Consider the following 15455-nt stretch of genomic DNA (forward strand, 5'->3'; position numbering starts at 1 on the left):
CAGCGTTTATGATTCCCCATACAATCCTACACCTTAACTTTCATTCTTAAGGGTTTTTTTTGGGATAAAAACTATCCTATGTTCTTCCCCGGGACTCAAACTATCTCTATATGTACCACATTTTATCTAAATCGGTTTAGCGGTTATTGAATCCCCATACAAATTTCCACCTCCCTTTTCACACCCTTAAGGGTAGGGTTTGCTCCCGGGAAATACCGGTACCGAAAGTACTGGGAATTCCCGGGATTTAGAGCCAAGCAAAGAACCGGGATTTCAAAATTAAAATCCCGGTACTCCCGGGATTTTCGGGACTAAAATTTCCGGTACAATATTTGACTCCTTTCTGTTACTTAGCATGAAATATCATGTTTTATAAAGAAAATAAATATATTTTATCAATCTAAGGCTGATGGTAATACTTTTACTTGGCTGGCTTGGCTTGGCTTACCACTACATTAAAATAAATTAAAAAAGTCAATGGTTTTGACAATGCCGACAGTATAAAATTGCGTAATTTGATACTTTAAGGGCATAAATGTTTTGTACGATAAATCATTTTATACGAACAATTAGTTATTTCATAATTGTATACTAACTAGAAGCAAAAATAGAGACAATTTTGTAATTAATAAAATACTACTTTTAATTCCAATTCAAACACGGTATAAGATACTCACATAATTATGATAATGATATTTTAAATGAATTAATAATTCTGGCTGAATAATTTCTTGATTTGTCGTATTGATAGTTCTGTTAATAATAACAGCCCAAGCAGCCGAAGGTTCACAGCCCATTTTGAACGCATGCGAAAATTATCATTTTCTTTATCCTTTTTCACAAAACGTCTTACATAGTTATTTAAAAAAAATTATGATATTACTGAGCCATAATTCAGTTTTTGCCAATCAACAAAGATAGTAGAAACATCATGTAGTTTAGGAAAAAAAAAATTATATTAATGATTGTGTGACTTAAAGACACATATTATGGTACAAAACAAGTGTGTACCTTCACTGTGCTACTTTTTTATTGTTTTAAGAAAGATTCGTGGTCGTTTAACGCTTTTTTTTTACTGAAAATTGATGTGAAAACTGATTTTTGAAGGCAGTCCCGAAAGTACCGAAAATACCGGGAAATCCCGGTTCCATTTTTGCCCGGTACCGAAAATCCCGGTTCTTTTAAACAGTACCGGTTCTGCAATCCCTACTTAAGGGATTATGTTTGAGATTAAAAAGTATCCTATATTCTTCCCTGGGACTCAAACTATCTCTATTCTAAATTTCAACTAAATTGGTTCAGCAGTTTAAGCGTGAAGAGGAATTTAAAAAAATTGTGTTTTTTTTTCATATTTTATGTGTTCTTACTTCGGAATGGTGTCATTATGATATCATAAATGAATTCGGCATCCCCGATTTATATGAAAACAATACCAAACTTGGCTTAGTAGCTTAAATAATATAGATAACAAGATAAATTTGAGACCCCCCCCCCCCTCCTAAAATTTTACATCAAAAATCTCGGTGGCTCCACTTCTTAAATCCATCCTTGGGTCCTAAGGACCAATCCTGCCAAAGGAAGTCTTTTGTTCATGCAACGCCGTCATTGAGGGCCTCCACTCTCGAATAGTATTTAAAATGATTATAAGTAATCTGAACACAACTATATATTCTGTTAAAAGCACTCTCTTAAAAGCTTTTTAAGATGCTTTTGGTCACTTCTACTAATAGTAGGTATAGGAATGTAATCAAGGAATAATATAAGATGTTAACATAAAACAGGTAAAGTAAACCTTATATTTTTAATACGTACCAACATAAATGTGTATTTTTTGATGTGACTGATTTAAAGGTACTCTACTCGGTCCGTGTCACATAGAACGGATTAAATTATATTCATAATACGTTTAAATTACATTTGCATTCCAGGCAGCGTGTACCCTAATAAGTTATAATTTGGAATGCAGCGGCGTGAGTTTCTCGTGTGACTCAGTTTGCAATTCGGAAGGGTTATTTGGATAAACTTCAAAGAGTTCGGGTTTTCGTCGACGGTGTCGCCAATTAAATTATTATTCTAATTTAATTTGCCTGTGTATGAACGAAAACATTGTTGGAATGCTGGTTCAGGTGTACAACTAAGAGCTACTTTCTAGCCAAGATTCAGACCATCTATTGCCACATTTCCGAGCAGTGGCGTGGAACGAGTTTTTGTAGTATAGATATTGATTATTAGGCAGTTATTTACCACACAATTTCTAAGAAGACTAAATAAGAAACTCTGCCGTATTCGAACTTCAAGATATTCACAAGAGACGACACGTACTAGATCCATTCTAGATACGTTATAAGTAGTTTAGATTTCAACTAGTTCTCTTTTACAGCGCAATTCGGGCAACCAATGTCATTTTTACGATAGATCGTGTTAAATATCTATTAGATGTGAATTAGATCTCTAAGTAATATCTTGTGGAAATCGTTCAAGAGTATCTCCAGAATCGCGGAAATGTCAAATTTGACAGGTTAGATCTTAAACATATCGTTATCGTATCTTGGCGATGACTAAAAGATATCTAATAGATGTCTATTACAAAATCCGAATCGGGCCCACTGATTAGAAATTCTTCGACATAACATAAGCTAAAATCCCTTTAGTTGTAGTTAGTTTAGTTAGTTATTACTTAAATTCGCCGCTCACCAGAACCGTAACAGCACAACATACCCATCAAAAGCAATAAACGCCAACTATCCATTAAATTTAATTTTGAATCTTGGCATAAACGGGCTCATAACGGCGGAATGCGGGGGCAGCCCCGGCATGTCTGGCCTTTAGGCACATCACATATGGCCGCCATTAGGCCTTTGGAGCGACAAATTTATCGAGCCTACAGGTAATGGAGATTTCTGCTCGATTTAGAGTTTACGGGATAATAAAATCCTCACTTATTCGAGAATAAGTTTATGTCCTAAATACTGCTCTGGTTTGAGGCCTCGCTCAAAATTTTACTTTTGGAACTACCTGTATTATTTTTTCACCTCACCAGCTCAAAAAGACACTCTTTATTCAATTTATACTTGTTTTGTGGCATCTAAAATGTACAAAAAGACTCTAGTCTCGAATAAATCTCAAATCGCAATTATCTGAAATAAAGTCATGCTTCCTCTACTGCTTAACCGAGCTATAATTCCGGTTGACTACGCGATTTTTGTCGTATTATGCTGACAACGTGCCAAATATATTAAATTCATTCCTTATCTGCTTGAATCAAGTCGCTGTTAAAAATGGGCAATAAAAATACAAATAAAAGAAATCACATGTGTCTAAGCACCAACTCATTAAACTGAATATATCTTTAAGAACGAGACAAATTGTCTTTATCCTGACATAACTTTATCTTTATCACGTGGCTAAATAAAACGGCTCTGAGCTGCGCGACTGACAAACGATCGCATGTTATCTGCAAAGTGGGACCTTCATATTTGATGGGCTTAACTGAGCATTCCGGTTGTAGTCCGTATCTCTTTGAGACACATTTTATTCGTGAATTTATTATCAATCTCTTACACGCTAGCTCTTAAAACGTAGCCTTAAATATTTAGCTCTTAAGTCTGTTAAGTTAGTGCCGTACTATAAATAGGTACTTTAAGTCTAAAATGTTTTATTATACGCTACACGGGCTTTTGATTCAAAAACTTTAACTGTGTTATTAATTACATGTAGCTATTGATTTCTTTTTACTATTAAAAGGTTTTCTACATTACATGTCACTCTAGATTTTAAGAATAATTAACTAATTCTGACATTTAGTTTCATTAAAAGCACATTTGGGTCAAACCTATTTCAGAAAACAGTTCCTTGTGTGGATAGTACGATACGGGCCTAGTTTACCCTCTGGGTTGGAAGGTCAGATGGCAGTCGCTTTCGTAAAACTAGTGCCCACGCCAATTACTGGGATTAGTTGCCAAGCGGACCCCAGGCTCCCATGAGCCGTGGCAAAATGCCGGGACAACGCGAGGAAGATGAAGATGATGAAGTCTCCAGGAAAGACGTGAACTAGTATTTACCTAACATTTACCTGTAACACATTGCATAAAAAATATATAAATAAAGCCGAGGAGGTCTAAATACCGAATATGCTGCAGTGATCCAAGCTCGGATATTACACTAGCATCGTCCAATCTTCCGACCGCCATCCCGGGCACGTTCGAGCCAACAGTTTCAATGCAAACTTATAAAACGGATTTAATCGATTTAGGAAGATGATCTGCGGATATCATAGTTGGGCTATTGTCGAGCTCAAAGGAAAACTTGTAACCACTTTCCAGCGAACTTTGATGGCGCACTCGGTCGCTTTTTGTTGTAGTTTCTGATAACGAGCGAGCCATAAAAGTATATCAAAGTTAAGCTAAGTTCAACGTTAGGTACTTAAGAATTTGAGATTTTATGAAAATGTCGAAATAAAGATTTTACGACGGTTTGTTAAAAGCTAGTTTGAATTAATAATGTAGTCTTGCTAATCGACTTGGCTCAACTAAGTGCACTAGTGGCTGGCGTAAAAGTCTTTGAAAACATTTTGTAGATAACGTTTTTGAGAATCTTGGCTCAAAGTTTGTTTGTCACTGATAAATACTATTTAGGTACATAAAAATCTTGTACTATTATGTTTTTTTTTTAATATTTTATACATCATTAGACGTGTTACGTGTACCTTATTTACCTAACCTACCTTAACTGTTTTATTTCAGCGATTTTCGCATTTTTGATCGAGCCATTACCTGAACTCATGTTTACGACTTGTTATGTAAAAACTGTAATGCGACCGCCTACATTCGACTAGTGTACACACTTTCACATATTCACCATATTTGTTCACAGTATATTTCCAAAACCTGTATGATATTGTAACATCCCACGTAACATCACCTACATCATTAAGTCGGCACATTAAAAGTTCATCAGTCATACGGGAGATATCCTTCGTCCGTCTGTCGCAGCATCGATCATTCGTGCCATTAGTATCGCCCGCATTACGCTACGTGGATATGGATTGCCTATTATTACTAGGCGTAGGCAAGGTAACGTCCTGTACGGATATGATGGTCGTTCTTGTCTACGTGACAGCGTGATAAAACGGTGTCCGTCACTTTCTTTCCCACGGTGTTAAACAGTGACAGTTATTTTATCACGTGGATAAAGATGGATAAAGCTATCCATAATAGGCTGGCTGGAAGCAGATTCGAATTACAAATTTATGACGGTTTCTACTTATTTCGATCTAATGTCCGTGCAGCTTGCTTGTACTTGTACATAATTGGGCGTTTTTTTTTTGTTGTCCCCTACACTTTTTTTCAAATTTGGGATTTTTTATGATATTTCTACTCAAAATCACGAGCTCTGTCTATCCTAATAGGAAAAAAAAAATGTCCCAAAATTTCCATAAATTTTTCGACCTTTCCATTGCGCGACCGCCATACAAAGTCTATGAAAACTGGTGACGTAATGGAAATAAAAACCTTACGACACTTTTTTTCTCCTATTAGAATAGAAAGAGCTCGTGATTCTGAGTAGAAGTAACATAAAAAATCCCAAATTTGAAAAGAAAGTGCTGGGGACAACAAAAAAAAAACGCCCAATTACTCGTAGTTCACCTTGGATATCGTGCGCGTGTTTGCTATAAAGCAAAAAAAATGTGTTGCTGTCGTTCCAAGAACAACCCAATAATTTATGAAGTACTGGATTATACGAGGGGCGTTCAAAATATTCTCGGTATTGATATCTTACGACCTCTTCTAAAATTTCTTTCGTTACTGGCCGCTAAGGTTTATTCATTGACATTAAAAAAAAGTATAATTCGAACCGAGATAGTCTTTTGTTTTTCTGCAATTGCTGAACAAACATGAACATCATGTGCGAATTGACAATGTTAACTAAATTAGAACATCGATGCGTGATAAAATTCTTGACAAAACAGGGTAAAAATCAAAAAACCATAAAAGAGGAAATGGATTGTGTTTACCGTGAGTCTGCTCCTTCTTTATCTACCATTCAAAAGTGGTCAAGCGAGTTTAAACGCGGAAGGGAGAGTATTGAAGATGACCCTAGACCTGGCCGGCCTGTAGTAGCTACTTCACAAGAAAATATTGATAAAGTGGAAAAACTTATATTGGAAGATGGTCGAGCGAAGGTAAAATCTATAGCACAAGTAACCAATCTCTCTATTGGTACCGTACATGATATTATACATGACCATCTTAATATGTCAAAAGTAAGTGCAAGATGGGTTCCGCGAATGCTGACTCGGCTTTAAAAAGACATGCGTGTAGCTTGTTGTTCCGATTTTATTGACCTGTGCGGTGAAAATCCTGATGAGGTGCTGCAAAGAATAGTTACTGGAGATGAAACCTGGGTTCATCATTATGACCCAGAGAGTAAACAAGAGTCCATGCAGTGGCACATTAAGGGTTCAGCTCATCCCAAGAAGTTCAAGGTCATCCCTTCAGCTGGCAAGGTCATGGCCACGATATTTTGGGATTGTGAAGGAGTATTACTAATCGATTATAAAGAAAAAGGTGTAAATATCACAGGACAGTACTACGCTAACATTCTACGTCAATTAAAGGATGTAATTAAAGAAAAGAGGCGAGGAAAGTTAACCAAAGGTATTCTGCTTCTGCATGACAACGCCCCCGTCCATACTGCTCATATTGCCAAGGCAGCTATTGTTGAATGTGGGTTTAAAACTGTTACTCACCCACCGTATAGTCCGGACTTAGCCCCCAGCGACTTCTTTTTGCTCCCCAATCTTAAAAAGGATCTGCGTGGAAATAAATTTTCTGACGATGAAGCATTGAAGGCGGCAGTGGAGGAGCATTTTTACACGAAAGATAAAAAATATTTTTACGAGCGATTAAAAAAAATAATTGATCGATCTTTTAAGTGTATGAACATAGGGGGGGAGTATATTGAAAAATAAAAATATCAAACTTTTCGTACTTGTTTGTTTTCATTCTCATACCGAGAATATTTTGAACACCCCTCGTATGTAGTCAAGTTTGCGAGCTGATAAATCGCACAACGCGGTTTACGTGTGCTTTAGCTCGTTAGTGTTTATTCCACTCCGTGTATTAAACTACTCGTGGCCATACTCACGGTAAATGCTACAGGCTATATATGGTCTAATGGGCTTACCGTGCCCTGACACGGCACTACTCCCATTAGGTAAACCTATCAGGTATAACGTGAACAGGCTGGCTTTTAGCTTAGTATTCTGAGAAAGACTTATTATGCAGCTAAATTCACTAGAATGAACGAAGATTTAATTCGCATTCTAATTATGAAAATGTTATCTAAAGTCTCTTTACATTGAAACTGTGCTCAATTTTGAAATGCAAACTATTCCATAAAGCGAGATAGCTGGGAAATTACAAATGGCGTCCCATCCAATGTTTGCGAAATGACGGCGGTTGGAATATTATCCAGCAGAATTGGACGGTAACGGATGGGAGGGGAATGAGTTAGTGAGCGATGGAGACCTGGCATTCATTACCGTAACTTAAAAAACGCTCGTCTCAGGCAAACCAGTATAACTGCGATCCCGAGAACAGTATCAACTACGCATATCCAGAGCACAAACTTATACTGGTCCGTCTTAAGTGAGTATTATGCAATAAATGGGAATGAAGACCCAGGCTGCCCGCCGATTTGGACAATCCAGTTGATAGATGGCGACCATCATTCATGACACTTATGAATGAAAGAAGAAAGGTAACGTTAGTTATGAGATTATGATTGAGGGTCCATTACGTTTGTTAACGACGTGTGTGAATTTTGCGCCACTCTCATGAAAACATAATGTGAAGTGTAGGCAGTAATACAAAGTGTTGCTGTTAAGGTTCTTTTTTTGTAAATAAGTACAAAAAGGTATGTAGGTGTAATTCACGCATTTATTTGTTTCTTTGCCTAATTACAGTAGAAAACAATGGCTGAAACAATGGCTGTAGGTTTTTAACCGTAACAAAACACGGATTGTGTCTTTGCTTATGATTGTTATAGCCATAGCTAACTAGGTTGGGTACCCTACAGTAAACCAACTTTACGATCTACCTACCCACAGGAAAAACCGCGTAGGTACCTTTTCAGATATCCTCTAATACACTTTCTCGGAGAAAATGGAAATATTATCAAAAAGACAGGCAAGTTGAAGGAAATCAGGGATAAGACGGCTTCAATAAGGTGAACCATAAAATCCTAAGAGCAAGAACATAAAACTTCCATCTTATCATACGTGGCACGGATCAGGCGCGGCGGGCGCTCTCGTAAAGGAGTTTGTTCGTTTTATGCCTATACTGTCACCGAGCTTCGGCGCGTCTACCTGCCACCACGTGGCTCGTGACCGGGCTCCACAGGCGAGCCCTGCCATTTTTACACCCTAGAAAAATGTGACATATCCTGGCTGGCGGCACTCGCTGTAACCGTTACCTCTACCTTCGGCTCCTCATCCAGGTCACACTCACAACACCTCGTCACGCCATCGATCCCGCACGGTAAACAAACGCGGGGGCGGCGCCGCCTGTTGCGCGCCCTCACTCACCGGGCAGCAAGGTCATCAGCGCCAAGGCCACCAGCAGAGGGGCCATGGCGGCGACGCGCGGGCATACCACACCCGCGCACCTGCGCTAGCACTCCGGCGCGCTCATGCGGCTCGTGACGCGGCCGGCCCGAGCGGCGCTCGGCACGGGACTGGGCCGCCCCCGGCCGCCCCGCGCCCCGCTGCGCGCGAACGTCTGCGCGCCGACCCGGCCCTGCCCCTTCAAAAAGGCCCTCGAATCTCTTTATGTTCCGATCATTCTGTCCTATAGTTTCTCTCGCGATTAGGAGACGTCGCGGAAGCGGTGATTGAGCAGGACATGCCCGGGCCAGTAGGGCGCGCCAAGGTCGCTGCAGCCGGCCGTCTGCCTGCGCGCCCTCGGAGGCCCTTGGCGTCTCGACCCGCGCCGTTTAACCAAATCAGAAAACACGTTCGTCGAACGGTTCGCCGAGCGCTCATCAGCCATTCGGGATTTCTATTTAAGTTTCAGAGATTCGCTTGCTAATTTTTCGCGATGAAATGCAAACTTATGGAATATGTTAGCGACATTCGATATACATATAAATTATTCTATTAAGCGAAACTGTATTTCCATTTGGGTGTCATGTAAATCTGGGGCGGATTACCATAGGGCGGAGGGAGCAGGCGGGCCGGCGTGCGCCTGAATGATACAAAGATCCCTTCACGCATCTTTTGTCGACGTTAGATGAATGCCCTATTGTCAGAGTCCGAACGGTTACCTACACTTGAGCCGTTCGGAGGCTCCGCGGGTTACACTAACATCACACCATTTTATTATGAACCTAATTCAATGCTTATTTTTAACCGACTTCTAAGAAACGCAGGTAATTTTCAATACGACTGCATATTTTTCAAAACAACATTTTGGCCTCTATTTTGAACTCCGGTCAGGTGGGCCTAATCGCTAACTAGGTACATATATTAAATTATATCCGTCTGAGTTTTGTTCAGCAATTTATCAGCCCAGCATAGCTTTCAGCTATAGTGAGCCATAACACGCCTGTTGTTTATGTAAACTCGGCAACACGTAACATACGCAAGTATTGATCAAACCTGTAAATTTTGTAAAGGTCAATTCAATTCAATATTCATCTTACAAGAACTTTACTTGAAAGATGAAGAAAACAGGAAAAAGGTATCAATCAGACCTATTTTTTAGAAGTTCAGTTCTAAAGCGAAATACTCGGAAAAATATGGGAAAAATCCGTTCAATGAAGACGTGCCGAAGCAAGTTCAAATGCACGATACTTTTCCGAATCCAGTTCCCCACAGACCCCGCCATCAGCTGAAACCATCCTGAAAATACGGCAGCAGTTTGAACGTGTCATTACAGAATACGTGCTCGGATAACCCTGCAAAGTCGGTTCCTTAATGTTTAGCTGAATACTGCTCTAACTAATGGCGCAGTAACGACGGCGTTAACCCTCTCGCTGCTGACGAGATACGTCGGCATATTTTCGCGCCAAATTCCCACTTTGTAAACAAGACGTGCATAATTTGGTGATCGTCAAGTGAATGGACGAAAATATGAATTCATAGAATGCTCTTGCGCTCGTTCAACTCGTTTGTGCTACGAAGCTCTTCGAAATGACTACATGCTACGTCATGCTACGAAAACACAGGTACGGCGTAGCTTGCAGTGTTGTTACTTCTTTAGCACATTAATACAATTTAATCTCTCATCGTCAATAATCTGTAGTGGGAGTAAATTTTCTTATACAAATTTAAATTAATTTGATTTCAGCGGAGCGTAATTTAATTCCACATAGATTATCTTCTTACGCTTTGGCATTTAATGATCTTACACGATGCGGTTTTAAGGGAAATCCGCACGAACGCACCGGTTGTGGAATGAGCTAACCGCCGATATTATCCTATTGAAACAACGGAAACAACAAAACACATTCTTCTGGACTGCAAGTACCTACTTTCTATCTAGAAGTATATACAGGAACAGGTACCCCGGGTCTTCGTGTACACATGGTGTACCTACACTAAAGGAGACAGGTAGCAACCTGAAAACCTTTTCAGGTTGCTTTGCAGGAGTTTTCGTGGAGGAGCTGGGGTTGATAGAGTAGCGCTACCTCATTTTTCACACAAAATACTTAGGCTTGAATCGATGGTTGTCGATTAGCGGAAAATGCCTAATAAAATTAAGAAACGAACACCTCGATCAATATTGGATACAATTGGCCTCATTTGGTATCGTCTTTTGGGTCGTCCCATTCGTTTTTCGTCAAGTTCTTAAATTAGTCCTATTCTGCTTTCGTCACCCATTCTACATTCGTCACAATCGTCGGTGGCTTTCAATGTAGAATACGTGACGAAAGCAGAATAGGACTAATTTAAGAACTTGACGAAAAACGAATGGGACGACCCAAGACGATACCAGTGTTTTATATTTAATGGATTTTGTGTCTGCCCAAATGGTCCAAAAGTCAAGATGTCGATTTATAGGTCTACCTGCGAATATTTTATACAATCAGCTTTTATAAGCCTTTTGCATGGAAAAAACGTTTTCTCATGCTAGTAAAGTTGGTATTTAAGTCGCGTATATGCGGCATAAAGTTGCTTTTTATGCTATGCATTACTTAAATAAAATCATCTATTTAGAACCTTATTGATTTAGCAATAAAGTCTGCAACCTGCTATTTTATTTTCATTTCAATGGACGTCATTGATGATATATTATCTCACTGTGCTGTGGTGGAAAATATATTTTCATTATTGCACCACCATTTATACCAACTTGAAGCTTTAGTACTTTGTAGCACTGAATTGATGCTATTTTAGAATCTCGGTAGACATACTAAAGCCCGTCTTTACAATAATGTCTGTGTAAGTCTTGAACCTATTGTCATAGCTCACTAAACGGAGGCGAGCTATCGCCTCTGTAAGACCACTGGGCTATAACCGCGAAAATCGAAGTTCGCAAATTGCGGGCATGTTTCTCTGTCACTCTAATTACGCCTTCATTGGTGTAAAAGAGAAAGATCCCCGCAATTTGCGAATTTCGGTTTTCGCGGTAGTCCTTCTGACCACGACCGCCCATAGTTAATATGTAAACTACGAGTAGTAGTAATTCGCTATTCGACTGACGGGAATAATTTGACTTTGAAGCCTATTCGAATAGTATGTTTTTGATATCATATGGTTATGGATATGATCTGTCAGCTGACAATAGTGAAATTTCTTCAACCGTAACATATTTTTTAATCTAAATCGGGCTCCTGTGGTCGCTGCAGCAACAAGAACAGAACAGCCTTGAAACACTGCAACAGTAACCGAGCGTCAAGACCGAGGAATTAAGTCATAGTTTTCAGAGAAATATATTGCGAACAAGCTCGTACACTTGTAAAATAAAGTAGGTATACCTACATGCTGTTCATATACTGGAGCTCGAAGACGGGTTAAACTGAAAGATTTTTATAAGTATTTGGTAGTATTTTTAGTATTTTTATAAGAAATGGGTGTTAAATCAGTGATTAATAGTTTTAAGTAAAAAATATACCTAATGACCTTGTACCTACATATTCCTAAAATTTAAAATTATACACACTCACTCGGAGTTTCGCATTGAAAAATTCTAGATGTCTGTGCGGAGAGAGAAGAGTCATTGAATGTATGGGTTTAGCACTTTTATTTTTCTAAGGTTTCTTATGTTTTGTTTTGCAATTACTGTCAGTATAAAGAAAAAAAAATCATGATACCATTAAATAAAGAAGAAGAAAACATTTTTTTTTAGTGGCTGGTGTCAATTTTTTTCGATCCATAGCAGTCAGGTGTTATTAACCATAGAGAAATTTTAGGCAAAAACCTTTTTAGTTAAGAAAATTAAAACTCTGTGAACATCGAATAAAAAAACACGATATTAAGGCAGTTCCACACTGAACATAACTCAGTTACGTTTATTTAAAATCCTCAATGAAGAGCGTTTATCGCGCATTTCACAAAGACGGCAGTCGTGCCAAACACACATTAGCATACTAAACTGGAGTTAAGCAGAGTCGGAACAACAGTGAAAAGCTAGGCGAATGGGCGGCATTAGGACCAATGGTAACATTGTAGTAAAATTGTTTACGCGAAAGATGTAAGTAATATATGGTAATATGTAAAAAACTTCAGAGTAGCACTAATTTGAGATTGAGTGCTACGTGAGCAGCATTTTTTGGCCTTCTAGCATTACGTTTTGAAGTCGTTTTCCTTCGTAAAGTTGCGGTGTATACTGACTGTATGAAATATAGGTAAGCAATGTTACATGTTTTGTTTCATGATCAGCCCGAGTTTCTTGAAATTACTTATATGTACAATATAACTAATGGCTCTGTGAACTGTAGACCTCGCTTTACAACTGAATAAATGTAAAATCCAAAAACCTTATTCCGAGCCAAAAACGGAAACGACGAAAAACTTCTATCAGCACACAAGATTTCACGAGAATCGGTTGCGACATCCGGTCATACGAAAGTCCAAGCTGAAACGGAGACTTTCGCTAACGCTCGGTCCGGTAAATTATTTCCTTAACCCTTTAAATGCATGGTGTACCATGCAGCGTACACAAAAAACATCTAGTTTTATACATAATTAGAAAAACCTATATATGTCTATTTATATATTATTTCAATAGTAAAACTAATCCGTTTTCCGATTTTTTATATAAATTTTACTAACGCAATATTTTAATTTATAAAAATTACATTCGTTTTAAGACGAAATGTCAGAAAATTCGAAAAAAAAACAGAATTTGATGATTTTTAGTATGTGATTTTGGATGTTTTTTTGAGGTTTGTAATTATTTTTTATTTAAAAACTCTATCATAGGTGTATCACAAATAGTGTACCTTTCTGATGATAGTGGGATTTATCATATATCTCTTACTGAAAATTATATATTTACATAAACATGATTTAGCCTATGCAACTTCTAACACTGATTTCGCAGTGAAAATCGATGTTATAATTTTTTTACCATTTTTCCCATAATGAGCAAACAATTACGTAACACATATATTAATTTCGGGCAAAAAGAAAAAATAATGCATTTAAGGGTTAAAGCAGCTACCTACTGGAAATTAAGCCAAATGGGGTATAGGAAGTGGGTCAATCCACCCTATCCTATTCTTAGGAAATATTAACCTTTCCCACGCCGTGTCAAACACCAAAGCTGTCACTCAGACGCCACATCATTGAAGTGTCAAAACTGAAGTTGAACTTTATGTATATGCACGTAGGTCGATGTTGCTCTGTGGTCTGTGACCGATTAATCGGTCTTTGGCGTTGAACCTACGGTGCGGATCTGCGGATATATCGGTCATTGGCGTCCAAAAGGTTAAGCAAAACTCTGCATAGGGGGCGCCACTAGCACAAACATTAAACAAACCGCCTTGAAGCATCAATGTCATATTTATTTGTAAGTAAATAGTAGCTGCCAGGCGGCGGTAGTACCACAAATTTGGCTGCAACGAACTGTCTCGTGTAAACCAATTCTAATTCTTTACAAGCTTTTAAACTTATAGCTCAAATATTATTTTTGACATTGACACTATTATGTAGACGTCAAATTAGCGATGACAGTACTGACAGTGGTGATTGTGGTGAATGGTGAACTCGAGTGGATTCTAGGTCTGTGGGTGAACTAAACTCATGATTCTCATGAACTGTTGTTAATGGACGGTGTTTGCTTGCGAAATTATAAAGATTGTGTTTATAGAACAAAATGAATCAAACTCTAAATGTGGACCAGCTGAATTCGGCACTTAATTCGCTTCGAACGTTACGCTCAAGCGTCAGCCATGTTTTCGAAACGCTATCAAATGGCTTGCGAGCCGACCACGGCGAAGATGGTAAAGATAAATTCCTTTTGGAGCTGCAAGAACTTCTGAACAATGTAAATATTAACTTGAGGGATTTAGATCAGACTGTAAACGGCCTCCCGGTGCCTACAACACTCACATTAAATTTGGGGAACACGACGTACCTCAGCCAAGAAACTACACAAGAACGTCAAGCGTACTACACGCAGTTAGTCAACAGCTACAAATGGACTGACAAAGTGCACGAGTACAGTTCCTTCGCCCACACATTGTTAAGCCAGAACTCTCTAAAACGCTCGTACATAAACTCCGGCAACACCAAGAGACGCGGCAAACTACAAAGCAACCATAACGTAGCGCCAGTCCAGGTCGATCAAGTCATCAATAACATCGATAGATCCTACAGTGACATGAAAATAACTATCTCCCGCCCGTTCGCGAGCAACGCCGTTGTCCAAATCAATTTGAGTCATGTTTTAAAAGCTGTTGTTGCCTTTAAAGGGCTGCTCATGGAATGGGTGATGGTAAAAGGGTACGGTGAAACACTAGATTTGTGGACGGAGTCCCGACACCATGTCTTTAGGAAGGTAACAGAGAATGCTCATGCAGCTATGCTTCATTTTTACTCTCCAACACTGCCGGACTTAGCGGTGCGCTCATTCATGACATGGCTGCATAGTTATGTGAACCTGTTCAGTGAACCTTGTAAGAGATGCTCATGCCACCTGCACCACACCTCGTTGCTGCCGCCGGCGTGGCGCGACTTCCGCACGCTGGAACCGTTCCACGATGAATGCAAACAATAGTCTTTGTGGTATTGAACGAGAGAGTTGGGAAAAGACTTATGTTGTGTGAACTCTCGTTCAATATAAGAATATGTAAAGTGTAATGAGGGGACTGTGTAACTACCAGCAGGATTGTGATTATACTGTTCCAGTTCATAAAAATTTGAACTTTAAGATTTACACAAACCTGCCACCAATAAGCCACTATTTAGTTACACTCTCATTTTAAAATGACATGAAACTTGGCTCGAA

The 15455-nt window shown here is 39.0% G+C and overlaps 2 protein-coding genes across 7 annotated transcripts in view; one reads left to right on the forward strand and one right to left on the reverse strand.

Annotated features, from left to right (window-relative positions):
* LOC134663064 (neuronal acetylcholine receptor subunit alpha-7) overlaps positions 1-8834 on the reverse strand; it is a 184784-nt gene extending 175950 nt beyond the window's left edge. For all 6 annotated transcript variants that reach the window (XM_063519373.1, XM_063519375.1, XM_063519371.1 and 3 more), the window contains exon 1: positions 8588-8834. In XM_063519373.1, coding sequence (XP_063375443.1) covers positions 8588-8633 — 46 coding nt within the window. In that variant the 5' untranslated portion in view covers positions 8634-8834. The remainder of the gene's footprint in view (positions 1-8587) is intronic.
* Positions 8835-14271: 5437 nt separating this feature from the next.
* LOC134663037 (mediator of RNA polymerase II transcription subunit 27) lies at positions 14272-15362 on the forward strand. Its single transcript, XM_063519331.1, has one exon. The coding sequence runs from the start codon at positions 14322-14324 to the stop codon at positions 15222-15224; it is 903 nt and encodes a 300-aa protein (XP_063375401.1). The 5' UTR covers positions 14272-14321; the 3' UTR covers positions 15225-15362.
* Positions 15363-15455: the final 93 nt, after the last annotated feature.

The sequence above is a fragment of the Cydia amplana genome, chromosome 4, assembly GCF_948474715.1.
Source record: "Cydia amplana chromosome 4, ilCydAmpl1.1, whole genome shotgun sequence".
NCBI lineage: Eukaryota > Metazoa > Arthropoda > Insecta > Lepidoptera > Tortricidae > Cydia > Cydia amplana.